General features: G+C 45.3%; 1 protein-coding gene across 2 annotated transcripts in view; it reads left to right on the top strand.

Annotated features, from left to right (window-relative positions):
* SV2A (synaptic vesicle glycoprotein 2A) overlaps positions 1-13,084 on the top strand; it is a 47,884-nt gene that overhangs the window by 20,805 nt on the left and 13,995 nt on the right. For both annotated transcript variants that reach the window (XM_088660042.1, XM_088660043.1), the window contains exons 3-6: positions 7,815-7,995; positions 8,932-9,083; positions 10,307-10,440; positions 12,908-12,997. In XM_088660042.1, the coding sequence (XP_088516168.1) occupies positions 7,815-7,995; positions 8,932-9,083; positions 10,307-10,440; positions 12,908-12,997 (557 nt within the window). The remainder of the gene's footprint in view (positions 1-7,814; positions 7,996-8,931; positions 9,084-10,306; positions 10,441-12,907; positions 12,998-13,084) is intronic.

The following is a 13,084-nucleotide window of genomic DNA, read 5'->3' as shown; positions in this document are numbered from 1 at the left end:
TGGGCAGGACGTCTGGAACACCTTCAGCATACACCCGGGAATCATGGACTCATAACTGGGCTTTATGAGCACCAAATCAGCAGTGAACAGCAGAAGCATTTGTAGAGGTTTCAAAACATTCCTCATTTATTTCTATTAACTACTGCATATTTACAGATCTGGCTTTGTGAGTGTTACAGCCTCTCACTTAGCCATCTTGTCTACAGAAGATATTAAACTGCACACAGCACACAGCAGAGAGCAGAGTCAGGAATGAAAAACAACAAAGTAACAATTCCTAACTGTTCCCTCCCAACAGCAGATATCACCAGATTTTCAGAATGGGAGGGGTGAAAATGCTCACAACCTCCCCCTTTTCATTCTGACCATTATGAAAATCTAGCACAAAAGCAATTTCTTTACATATATACCAAGTTGTTCCTTATTAACAGCTTTAGTCAAAGCATCAGCAGGTATTTCTTTCCCTGGCATATATGAGACTTTTACAACTCCTTTCTGAATGCATTCTCTGGCACGGTGCAATTTGATTAGCAAATGTTTTGTTCTTTGCTTGCACCCTTCTGAATGGATTAGTTCTATGCAGGCTTTGTTGTCCTGATAAACTTGAACTGGACAACAAATTTTTACTCTCATATCCTCACATAGTTGCAACAACCACTCTACATTCATGAGGGAAAAATTTAAAGCGTTGAGTTCTGCTTCACATGAACTCATGCTTATTGTTGCCTGTTTCTTACAAGACCAATCAAATAGGCACTGATTGTACAAATAACACACACCTGAGGTGCTCTTGCCATCAGTTGTATCACTACCAAAACTGGCATCGGCATAGATCTCAAGACCTCCAGATTTTTGGCTAGTAAGCTTCAACCTGTAATGCATAGTGCCTTTTAAATACCTAACTATGCGTTTCAGTGCCTTCCAGTCTTGCACTGTAGGTTGATTTACATATCTGCTGAGCAAATTTACGCTAACAGCAATGTCTGGTCTTGTGCACCTTGCTATAAAACTAAGTTTACCCAAAACACTTCTGAACAATGTAGTGTCAGGAAAAACATTAGCATTAGTATCATGTTGGTACCCTGTGACCATGGGGGTGTCTACAGAATTGGCATCTGTCAGATTTAATTTTTCAATCACATCATTGATCTTACGTGATTGATGCAGCAAAACATCACCTTGCTTATTTCTCTCTACTTCCAGTGAGAGATAATTGCTGACTTCCCCTAGGTCTTTCATATCAAAATGCTTTTGCAGTTTTGCAAGAGTGGTTTTGTAAATATTTGCATCCTTCCAGAAAAACAAAATATCATCCACAAAACAAATGCAGTACAATTTGTGCTGGTTAGATTCTTTAACAAAAACACAAGAATCAGCCTTTCCTTGCTGGAAACCTAAGGAAAACAGCACTTCTGTCAGCTTAGTGTGCCAGCATCGAGCACTTTGTTTTAGACCATACAGGGATTTTTTTAATTTACACACCATTCCCTTTTTTATCTGCACTCCGTCTGGCGGTGACATGTAAATACTCTCATTGAGAATTCCGTACAAAAACGCAGTATTTACGTCGTGATGAGATATGGTCATGCCCTCTTCTGCAGCAATTTTCATCAACAGCCTAACTGTCTCAAATTTGACTGTCGGTGAATATGTCTCATGATAGTCCTGATCAGGAACTTGAGAAAAACCACGTGCAACTAATCTGGCTTTATATCTGACCACTTTACCAGTCTGATCAGTCTTGGTTTTGTAAATCCACCTGCTGTCTACAAGTTTCATGCCTGGTTCTGCTGGAACCAATTCCCACGTGTCATTTTGCTTTAGGGAATTCAATTCAGCTTTCATGGCGTTAAGCCAAGGTTCAGCATCTTTTTCAGGTAAATTTTGAACCTCTTTGTAGTTAGTTGGTTCAAAAACTGAGTTTGGGTTGCTAGTGGCAGCCATATCTGAAATAGCAGCTTTAGCAAATTCTTTAGAAAATCGTTTAGGTGCTTGTCCCTTGGTAGTTCTCTCAGATCTACGCAATACTCTGGGATCCTCTGGGTCTGGTTCCTCCTCCTTGGGAGAATGGTGACCTGTATCTGGCAAAGATTCTACCTCTAGATCAGTGTCAGACCCATCTGATTTCTTAAAAGAGGTCTTTTCATTCTGATCATCTGTATCAGTGTCAGAATCTGTGCTACCATCAGCATCAATTACAGGTTTTGCCTCTTTGTTAATTGGTTTCACCACCTCATCATCTGAAATGGGATGACATTGAAAAATGCCAACTTTGTCCCATTTTGGATTACAATCCATGCTTCTGGTCAGCCTAATTGTGTTTGTGTCTGTCATCAGCACACGATAAGAACCTTTTTCATAACCTAGAAAAATGCCATGTTGACCAGATTTGCTCAGTTTGTCACCTTGCAGAGTGTGCACCCAAACTTCAGAACCGAAAATTTTTAAATGTTTTACAAACGGTTTCCTTTTGAACAGCATTTCGTATGGGGTGCAATCAATGGCTGATTGATACCTGCGGTTGTAAATATAGGTGAAACACGATAGAGCTTCAGCCCAGAAGGGGTTGGGTAGGCCTGAATCATGCAACAGAGTTTTAATTCCTTGTTGCAAGGTCTGGTTTACTCTTTCACATAAACCATTCTGCCATGGAGATCTGGGCGTGGCAGTCATGTGCTCTATGCCCTGTTCAGCAGTAAAGTTTTCAAACTGTTCTGAACAAAATTCTCCACCCCTGTCAGTAAAAAGACAACGTACATGCTCATCGTGAACATTCCTGAGCCATGCACAAAATTTTTGAAACTTAGAGAAGGCTTCAGACTTCTTTTGTAACATATAGACCCAAACATATCTAGAATAGGCATCTATCAGAACCAAAAAATAACATGAGTTTCCTCTAGAGAGCGCTAGAGGTCCAACCAAGTCTGCATGCACAATCTCATAAGGTTTCTTAACCTCCCTCCCAGATTTTGTACCTTTGGGAGCTTGCTTAATTTTGTTCTCTGCACATGAGACACATTTCATATGATAAGGACACTTTTGAACTTTCATGCCCTCAACCATATTTTGCATTTTACCTACTGCCTGGAAATGCAAATGACCAAACAAACGATGATAATCATGAATACAATGGTTATGCAATTTCTCATTCTTATCTACTGATATATTACAGCATGCCTTTTCAGTTTCTTTAGTTGCTCCAGCAGCTGTACCTGTAACAAAAGGCAATACATATAAACCATCAACACACTTAGCATAAAGAATGAGTTTGTTGTCTCGAAGAATTTCACACCGAGAGTTTGCAAACACCACTTTAAATCCTTGAGCGTCTAGCTGAGAAACACTCAAGAGATTATCCTGCAAATGAGGAGCATACATAACATTTTTAACTGTTGCATTAAGGCTCTGCAAAGAAACCGTTCCCTGAGCCAAACTTTTAATAGTCGTTCCATCCGCTTGATGAATTGCTCCTCCCTGTTTCTCAAGATGAAGAAAGAGATTTTTATCATTGGCCACGTGCCTTGTGGCTCCTGAGTCGACAACAAAAACAGAACGTGTGAGTTGATTAGAACTGCGTGAGATCAAAGCCTTTGATGCAGCTGGCCCTTGGGGTTTTCGGCCTCCTCCCCTTTTGCCTTTGAAGTTGCTCTTCTTCTTTGAAGAGTTTTTACACTGATTTTTAAAATGGCCGACCTCTCCGCAAGAAAAACAGCGGCGCATTTTAAGAGCTTTTGCAACACTTTCACTTTCCCCTGTTGAAGGCTTGTAAGCATTTCCAACAGCCTTGTCCCTGCTTTCTCTAGCAGTCTGTCTGCGATCCCACTCATTCAAGAGCACGCTAGACACATAATCTTCTGTTAGACGGTCATTGGGCAAAGACGACAATTGAGCAGCTACAGCATCATAAGATTCATCCAAACTGTTTATGATAAGCATTGCAAAAACAGCTTCTGAAATATTTAAGTCTCGCTGGACAAGATCCTGTCTGAGACGTTTTAACTGGGCTAGATGGCTGGGCAAATCACCATCTTTCTGTAATTCCAGCCTACACAGCTTTTTAAAGAAAAGCACACTGGATCCTGCATTTTGTCTTAGATGCATATCTCGAAGTTTATTCCAAACAGCCCGTGCAGTCTGCTGGTTCTCCAAATTGACCAACAACTGGTCCTGGACACTCAGAATAATTGTCCCCCTGGCTCTCATGTCTGCCTCATGCCACGCTGGCCATCCATCATCATCCTCATTGGGGGGGTCATCTTCTATAGTATGGTAAAGCTTTTCCCTTTGTAAAAGTGCTTTCATTTTGACCTGCCACGTAGGATAGGTCTCTGGTGTAAGGAGAGGAAAAGATAGAGACATCTGGCCAGAATGTGCAGAAGCCATGCCTGTGTTTAGTTAACAGCAAGACACTTCCCTTCATGCACCCCAAATACTCTTGACTCTTTCAGCAACTTCTCTCCCCACTCAGCACAATTAACAGGCAAACTGGAAAAGCGTCTCTGCTGTCTTCTTGGCAGCCAGCAACATACCTTTCTGTAAATCAAACAGCAGCTTGAAAAACAGCTTCAGCTCACAGCTCAACTCCGATGTGCAGCATCAGATGGAAATGGATCAGAAACATCCAATTATCCAACCATCAATAGCCATCTGCAACCACCAGTCTGCTACCAGCAACCATCCGCCTGCTACCATATGTGGGTAAATGCCAGGATCTGTCCAGGTCTTCTTAGGCCCCTATGCCTGGGCAGGACGTCTGGAACACCTTCAGCATACACCCGGGAATCATGGACTCATAACTGGGCTTTATGAGCACCAAATCAGCAGTGAACAGCAGAAGCATTTGTAGAGGTTTCAAAACATTCCTCATTTATTTCTATTAACTACTGCATATTTACAGATCTGGCTTTGTGAGTGTTACAGCCTCTCACTTAGCCATCTTGTCTACAGAAGATATTAAACTGCACACAGCACACAGCAGAGAGCAGAGTCAGGAATGAAAAACAACAAAGTAACAATTCCTAACTGTTCCCTCCCAACAGCAGATATCACCAGATTTTCAGAATGGGAGGGGTGAAAATGCTCACACTGCCTGCTAGCCTGCTCCCTAAAATATCACTGGTTTGCTCATTTCTCTCTCTCTCTCTCTTCTCTCTCTCTCTCTCTCTCTCTCTCTCTCTCTCTCTCTCTCTCTCTCTATATATATATATATATATATATATATATAAATAGGGTGCCTACATTCTGCATGGACTGGTTGCATGGCAATATGTGCAAACGGCTTTAGATACCTATTAGGTCCATAAATTACCATATAGCATCTATTCAACACATAAAACAGCGACAATTTTTGTTGACAGCTGGGCATATAAAGGGCCCTATTACCTTCAGTAGCTTAGGGCCTCGTGAAACCCCAATCCGGCCCTGTCTATGATGCTATGAGATTCATGGTCATCTCCCTTGCAGGCAAGAAATGAGGGTGCTGGTGGCGCCTGCCATATTGTGAGCACTGGAAACCCCACAGCGTCTGTGAGAGGCACAGCGTCTGGGGCACAAAGTGGTCCGGGGGACGGGGAGGGGACATTGAATGTCGCAGTGCAGTCTTGAACATGCATACAGTGCCTGACACGTTTGATGAAAAAAGAGGAAGCTGGTAATCCCTTTTACACACACACACACACACACACACACACACACGAATGAATGAATATACTGTAATGGTGAACTACTGGTAAAAGGGCTTGCAAGGAGGAATTTCATCTCTGCAGGGGAAGAAGCAAAATAAAACGAAATCCACTGCATCTGTCAGGGCTGTGTAGTTGGCCTGATATTTGGTGGCTTAATCCGGGGATTAGCTGGACGCAGTGGCAAGAGGCTTAGAGGAGCCACTTGGCCGCCGCAGGGTGCCCAGTTCTCATCACTGCTGGAGGGATTATCTGCCCACCGTCCACAGGAGGGCGAGACGCAGCGATGGCCTTTTTCCATCCCACTCCTCCTCTCCTTACGCCACCTCCTCCCCACCCCTGTGTGCCCAGAGCAAAGCACGCTGCCACACGGAGGCCGATTCCCACTGCGGTGAAAACCGCCCAGGCGCTGTTGCCATCCCTTTGACTCCAGCTGCCGCTCGACGCCCACGTGCTGAGTCACCAGAGCCCCCTGCTGAGCCAGGCATATTCTCCCTGGTCCTTCTGCATCACCCCCAGTGAAGGGAAGGAGCGTTTAATTTGCTAGGTGCTGGGAATCAACTCTGCCTGAGGGTGATGCACTGTGGCCGGAAAGCCCTGACAGTTTGGGCAGTGGTGGAAGAAGATAAGGAGAGCCTGCTGGATGAGGCCAAAGGGTCTAGAAACATGGGAAGCTGCCTAGTACTGAGTCAGACCGTGGGTATTGTGCAGTCTGCCTTCTCATTTGCTCCCCTATCCCCGCCTTCTCTATGCAAATCTAGATTTGTGATGCGGCACTGCAAATCCTCCAGTGGGCACTGCGCTCTGACTTCATGCAAGTCCTCCAATGCTGGCTGTGTGACGACAGCCTTGCATTTTTCTGTATATAGGAGAGCATTCCAGCGCTCTCCAAGAACTCATGAAACTGCATGGGGAAGTTGGGACTTCAGCCTGGCTGTATCTGGGGGCAGGGGGCAGGGACCCTCACACCTAAATTTTATTTTTCACATTTATCATTTATATCCTACCTTTTTTCATCCATGGAGTTAAAGGTGCCGTTCATAGTTCTCCTCCTCATTTTGTCCCAACAACCCTGTGAGGTAGGTTAGGCTCAGTGGCAGTGACTGCCCCCTGCCAAGGTCGCCCAGTGAGCTTCTTGGCTGAAGGAGAGGATTCGAACCCTGGTCTCCCATGCCCTAGTCTGACACTCTAACCACTACACCACATTGGATGGGGAATCTCTGGCTTGGGGGGGCAAAAGACTCCCCTGTCTGGCCCTTGGAGTTCTCCCCAGCTCACATCTCTCCTTGTCCAGACCCTCCTGGAATGTTTTTGCTTGGCTGGGGACATGTCCTTGAACTCTGATAATGAATGGGGGACAGAGAGTGTGCACGCACATGTGTGTATTATCTATTTATTATTTCAAAAAAAACATATACGAGAGTTTGCAAAACCTCAAAGTGTGCTGTGAAGGGAATAAAACAACAAAATTACCAGTAAAAACAGCCCTGTAAAATATTCAAAAGATAAAACCAGCAACAAGCTAAAAGCAGATTGAAGCATGCATTTCCATGTCCAAGTAGGCTTGTCTAAGCAAAAGTGTTTTTAACAGGATCTGAAAAAAGTACAGTCGCACCTCTCAGCTCCCCAATGCCTTGGGAGTCGAACGTTCCGGCTCCTGAATGATCGAAAACCAGAATGGATTGTTCCAGTTTTCGGACGTTCTTTTGGAAGCCGGACGTCTGACGGCTCCTGCAGCCAGTTAGGAGCCGCGCTTTGTTTTCCAAATGTTTTGGAAGTCAAACAGACTTCCGGAACGGATTCTGTTTGACTTCCAAGGTACGACTGTACCGTGAAGGGGCTTGCACGATGTCAACAGGCAGGGAGTTCCCAACATTGGTGCTGCCCACCCTAAACGATCGATTGCTTCATGGATGTGGAACGAGTTTTAATGTTTGCCTGTGACAGGGCCAGTTCTGCAGAAAAGTAGCCTATTGCACAAGAGAGGGAAGTCGTGGCTCCCAAAGGGTTTCCCATATGGGACTGTTGCCCTTGGGCAGAGAATGTTTCCCCATCCCTGGTGGCGAATCTTCCCTGACTGCGGCCAATGAGGGGGGAGAGGTTCTGCTATGTGCTCTCCTTGTCTTCCTCTAGGACTCATTGTTTACCTGGGGATGATGGTTGGTGCCTTCCTCTGGGGCGGCCTGGCGGACCGGCTTGGGCGCAGGCAGTGCCTCCTGATGTCCCTCTCCGTCAACAGCGTCTTCGCCTTCTTCTCTTCCTTTGTCCAGGGTTATGGCACTTTCCTCTTCTGCCGGCTCCTCTCCGGTGTGGGGTAAGACGTGTTCTGTGTTCACTTCCCAGATTCTTCTTCTTCTTCTTTTCTGTCACCATGAGAACTAGGAACTTAGCTTTTCCAAATTGTTTTTAATATGAAGGAAGGTGTGTGTGAGAGAGATGGATATCCTCACACAGCCATGTGCTGAACTTCTGGCTCTGGGGAATAAATTCTGATGATGATGTGCTTGAAGACTGAACTTTGGGACATGCAGGTGGCGCTGTGGTCTAAACCACTGAGCCTCTTGGGCAGGGGTCAGCAACCTTTTTCAGCTGTGGGCCGGTCCACCGTCCCTCAGACCATGTGGTGGGCCGGACTATATGTTGAAAAAAAAATTGAACAAATTCCTATGCCCCACAAATAACCCAGAGATGCATTTTAAATAAAAGCACACATTCTACTCATGTAAAAACAGGCTGATTCCTGGATTGAGAAGGCGATTCGGCTGCATCCGGCCCCCTGGCCTTAGTTTGCCTACCCCTGCTCTTGGGCTTGTTGATCAGAAGGTTGGCGGTTCGAATCCGCACTCTGTCGCAGCTCCTGCCTACCTAGCAGTTCGAAAGCACGCCAGTGCAAGTAGATAAATAGGTACCGCTGTGGTGGGAAGGTAAACGGCATTTCTGTGCGCTCTGGTTTCCGTCACAGTGTTCCCGTTGCACCAGAAGCAGTTTAGACATGCTGGCCACATGGCCCGGAAAGCTGTCTGTGTACAAATGCCAGCTCCTTTGGCCTGAAAGCGAGATGAGCGCCACAACCCCATAGTCACCTTTGACTGGACTTAACCTTCCAGTGGTCCTTTACCTTTATATTTACCATTTTACCTATAGTCTAACAAAAATTGCCATCTGCCCTCCGTCCAGCTTGAACTTTGAGGTGGTTCATACCCCATCAACATGTTTTTCACTTCTCTCTCTCTCTCCCTCCCCTTTCTAGTATTGGCGGGTCGATTCCCATCGTTTTCTCCTACTATTCAGAGTTCCTGGCCCAGGAGAAGCGTGGGGAGCACCTCAGCTGGCTGTGCATGTTCTGGATGATTGGGGGCATCTATGCGTCTGCCATGGCATGGGCGATCATCCCCCATTATGGTAAGGGATGGGAAATCGCCAGGGAGGAAGGAGACCAGCTGACCTGGTGTTTCCTCTCTCTCTCTTTGGCCTTGATCGTGCACCAATCCTGTACTGGGAAAAGAGCTGGATTTCACCCCTGGGCTATTGAGTATGCATATGGGGCTCATTGTGGGGCTACCTTTGAAGGTGACCCAGAAACTACAACTAATCCAGAATGCAGCAGCTAGACTGGGGACTGGGAGCAGCCGCCGAGACCACATAACACGGGTCTTGAAAGATCTACATTGGCTCCCAGAATGTTTTCGAGCACAATTCAAAGTGTTGGTGCTGACCTTTAAAGCCATCAATGGCCTCGGTCCTGTATACCTGAAGGAGCGTCTCCACCCCCATCGTTCTGCCGGGACACTGAGGTCCAGCTCCAAGGGCTTTCTGGCGGTTCCCTCGCTGCGAGAAGCCAAGTTACAGGGAACCAGGCAGAGGGCCTTCTCTGTAGTGGCACCTGCCCTGTGGAACACCCTCCCACCAGATGGCAAAGAGAAAAACAACTACCAGACTTTTAGAGGACATCTGAAGGCAGCCCTGTTTAGGGAAGCTTTTAATGTTTAATAGATTCTTGTATTTTAATACTTCTGTTGGAAGCCGCCCAGAGTGGCTGGGGAAACCCAGCCAGATGGGTGTGGTATAAATTATTATTATTATTATTATTATTATTATTATTATTATTTGCATATACAGTGGTACCTCAGGTTAAGTACTTAATTGGTTCCTGAAGTCCGTACTTAACCTGAAGCGTATTTAACCTTAAGTGAACTTTCTTTCCCATTGAAAGTAATTGAAAGTGTTGGTTTCAATCCCATTGAAAGTGGATTAATCCGTTCCAGACGGGTCCGCAGAGTACTTAACTTGAAAGTACTCAATCTGAAGTGTACTTAACCCGAGGTATGACTGTATTTGAAAGGGATTCATGCAAGGAGCAAACCACCTTGCCTCGAAAATCGCTAGGCATTTTATTCCGCCTTCTTGGCACCCCTTATCCGTCTTAGGGGCTGGAAACTTGGGATCTGCATTCTGAACCCAGTGCAAATTTCTGAGCTTGCATGTTTCAGCTGTGGAAGGTGCACAATTCTGGCATGTTGTGAAATGGAAGAGATTTGGGGTACAGGTGGGTGTAACAGATCTTTATTTTCCAATCCTCCCATCCTCTTCTTTTCCCACCCTCTGGGGATATTTTCTTGCTGAAGGCTGGAGCTTCCAAATGGGGTCTGCGTACCAGTTCCACAGCTGGCGCGTCTTCGTCCTGGTCTGTGCCTTCCCATCCGTCTTTGCCATCGGAGCCCTCACCACCATGCCGGAGAGCCCCCGCTTTTTCTTGGAGGTAAAAGGAACCAAATGGCTTAAGGGAGATGGGGAAGAGATGGAGGAAGACATCAGGGCAAGGCTGGAATGTGGTGATAGGGGAGGGGAAAGACCCAGTGGGTTGGTGTTACTAGGGCTGGCCCAAGACATTTTGGCACCTGAGGTGAACCACAAAATGGGGAGGAAGGGGTAAGTGAAGATCTACACCAGGAACAAGGGCGCAGGGTGGATAAAGATTGCCAGGAGGCTGCTGTAGAGGTGGCATGAAGGGGTGCTGAGGAGGCCGCAGAACTAGCCTCCAAGAAAAGGTAAGTAAAAACGGGGGTTTCCCGGGGAAAACGGGGTACTTGGCAGCTATGCCTCCAAGGAGTGAGCCACAGCTGTCATTGCCCTGTGGATCTGCTGCCCTGTGGATCCTGCCACCCAAGGGGATGGCCTCACTTTGCCTCATGGGTGAACTGGCCTTTGAGTTCAAACATGGGGATGTGCTAAGGCGCCGCTATCCATTCACCCTCTATCCCTTGCACGCAGTGCTGTTTCCATTCTGCCGCAGTCCGCCTCCTGACAAAACTGACATTGTTCATACAGCTGTCTGCTGTGGAGAAATAGCAAAGCTTACATGACATGTGTAACTATATAACCTTTAGAAGGAATCTGAAGGCAGCCCTGAATAGGGAAGATTTTAATGTTTCATTTTTTTATTATGTTTTTATACATGTTGGAAGCCGCCCAGAGTGGCTGGGGCAACCCAGTCAGATGGGCAGAGTACAAATAAAGTATTATTATTATTATTATTATTATTATTATTATCATTAAGTTTTAACTAGCACACTGTTTTAATGGGCTTGTTTATTGTATCTTTTAATTATGGGTGCTTGACTATGTCTACCCTTTGATTTTAACGTGTTTTAACTTTTTCTAATACTGAATTTTAAATGTCTGTAGCCAACCCAGGGACTTGCGGGTTTAATACTAATACTGATTTAACACTAATTAAATCAGTATTAATTTAACTGATTTAATACTCATTTTAGTATTAGTATTAAGTTAACTGATTAAATACTAATTTAATACAAATACTGATGCCAATACCAATATTTTAATTACAGTAGATGCATTTTTATCATCGGTTTTATTCTTGGCTATTTTGTTCTTTGTGAACTGCTTTGATATTTCTCCTCGAAAGGAAAGGCCGTATATATAGATTCATAACAGCAAGAGCATAAGAACATGTGTGTAACATACATAATTTACACAACTTATGTAAATCAAGTGATTCATGAAGTACATTACATAGGTTATATTGTCACTATGTTATTGCCCCCCATCCATGCAAGGGAAGCACAATGTAGAGGGGGAAATGCAATCAACTGCATATCATTTGCATCTCAAAAAGCAACAACAACAGTGAATATCAATCATGTCTGCTGAATTGATTTCTGATCAATAAGTGAACTCTGGCAATTTCTGTTTTCGTCAGTGTTGTAAGAATTTTGAGGTCATATATAATAATTAAATGTTCATAATCGTATATATATAAACCACATGTCTGAAACAGTACAGGAAGACAGGCCTGAAACCAGTTTGACTCTCTCAAACTGACCAAATGTTCTCCCCATTGACTCTGTGCTCACAAATCCTGCCTTAAAGGCACATTTGGGGTGTGAATAGGGTGATCCTGTAAGCCATAGCTGCCAAGTCTCCCGTTTTCCCCGGGAAACCCCTGTTTTTAAAGCCGTTGCCCGCTGTCATCCCGAATGGCGAAATATCCCGTAATTCCCCTGGATTTCTTCCGGTGCCGCTCTGCCCATGTCTGGGCACCGGAAATTGGGCAGTGCCGGCACCGGAAGTCGCTTCTACGCATGTCCAGACGCATGTATTTTTCTAACCGGGACTTGGCAGCTATGCTGTAAGCCTGTGTCCTGGCTCAGGAACTAAGTAATTATCATTACAAAAGCGTGGCCAGGCTCCCTGGTAATCCAACATTAACAGGTAAACTGTAAGACAGGAGATAAACAAGGTACTCAGATTTCTGCTGGATACCACCTCTTTTTGTGATGTATTGGGGGGTGGGTGGGTGGTCCTCGGCTGCACCCCTTCTGGGTTGCACCCGCTTTTGGGGGTTTTTTTTGAGTTGAGGTGGGCAATTTCAAAAGTCTATATGGGGGCTGGCACACCTTGGGGAGGGTGTCCTTTTCTCCTGTGTGAGAGAGAACACCCTGTTGCAACAGTCAATAAAGATCAAGCTTATTTGCTGCTTTGCTTCTCAATATTCTCTGGTTGGACTCTGTTCTTTTCTCCTACCGATGGAGAACCTAAAAAGGACTCTTGTGTACCCCATAAGGGAATAAGGGCAGATTTTGTTTACAACAGTCAGAATTTTCCAATGTCTGTACTTCAAGAGCTGTCCGTAACACACACAGGGCATAATATTGGTTAATGGCTTTGTTGTCGTTGTTTTTTAAATGTAACATTTCCCTTTATAGAACGGGAAACACGATGAAGCCTGGATGGTGCTGAAGCAAGTCCACGACACCAACATGAGAGCCAAGGGTCACCCCGAGCGAGTCTTCTCGGTGAGGGATCTTCCTGGCCACCGTCCCAGCAGAGTAAAATGGACGGACAGGGCACAATCAAACTGTGGAACTCCCTGCCACAGGACG

The sequence above is a fragment of the Zootoca vivipara genome, chromosome 16 (genome assembly GCF_965207765.1).
Source record: "Zootoca vivipara chromosome 16, rZooViv2.hap1.1, whole genome shotgun sequence".
Taxonomy (NCBI): Eukaryota; Metazoa; Chordata; class Lepidosauria; order Squamata; family Lacertidae; genus Zootoca; species Zootoca vivipara.
The sequence above is the reverse complement of the archived record's forward strand: the minus strand, read 5'-3'. Positions and strand labels throughout refer to the sequence as shown.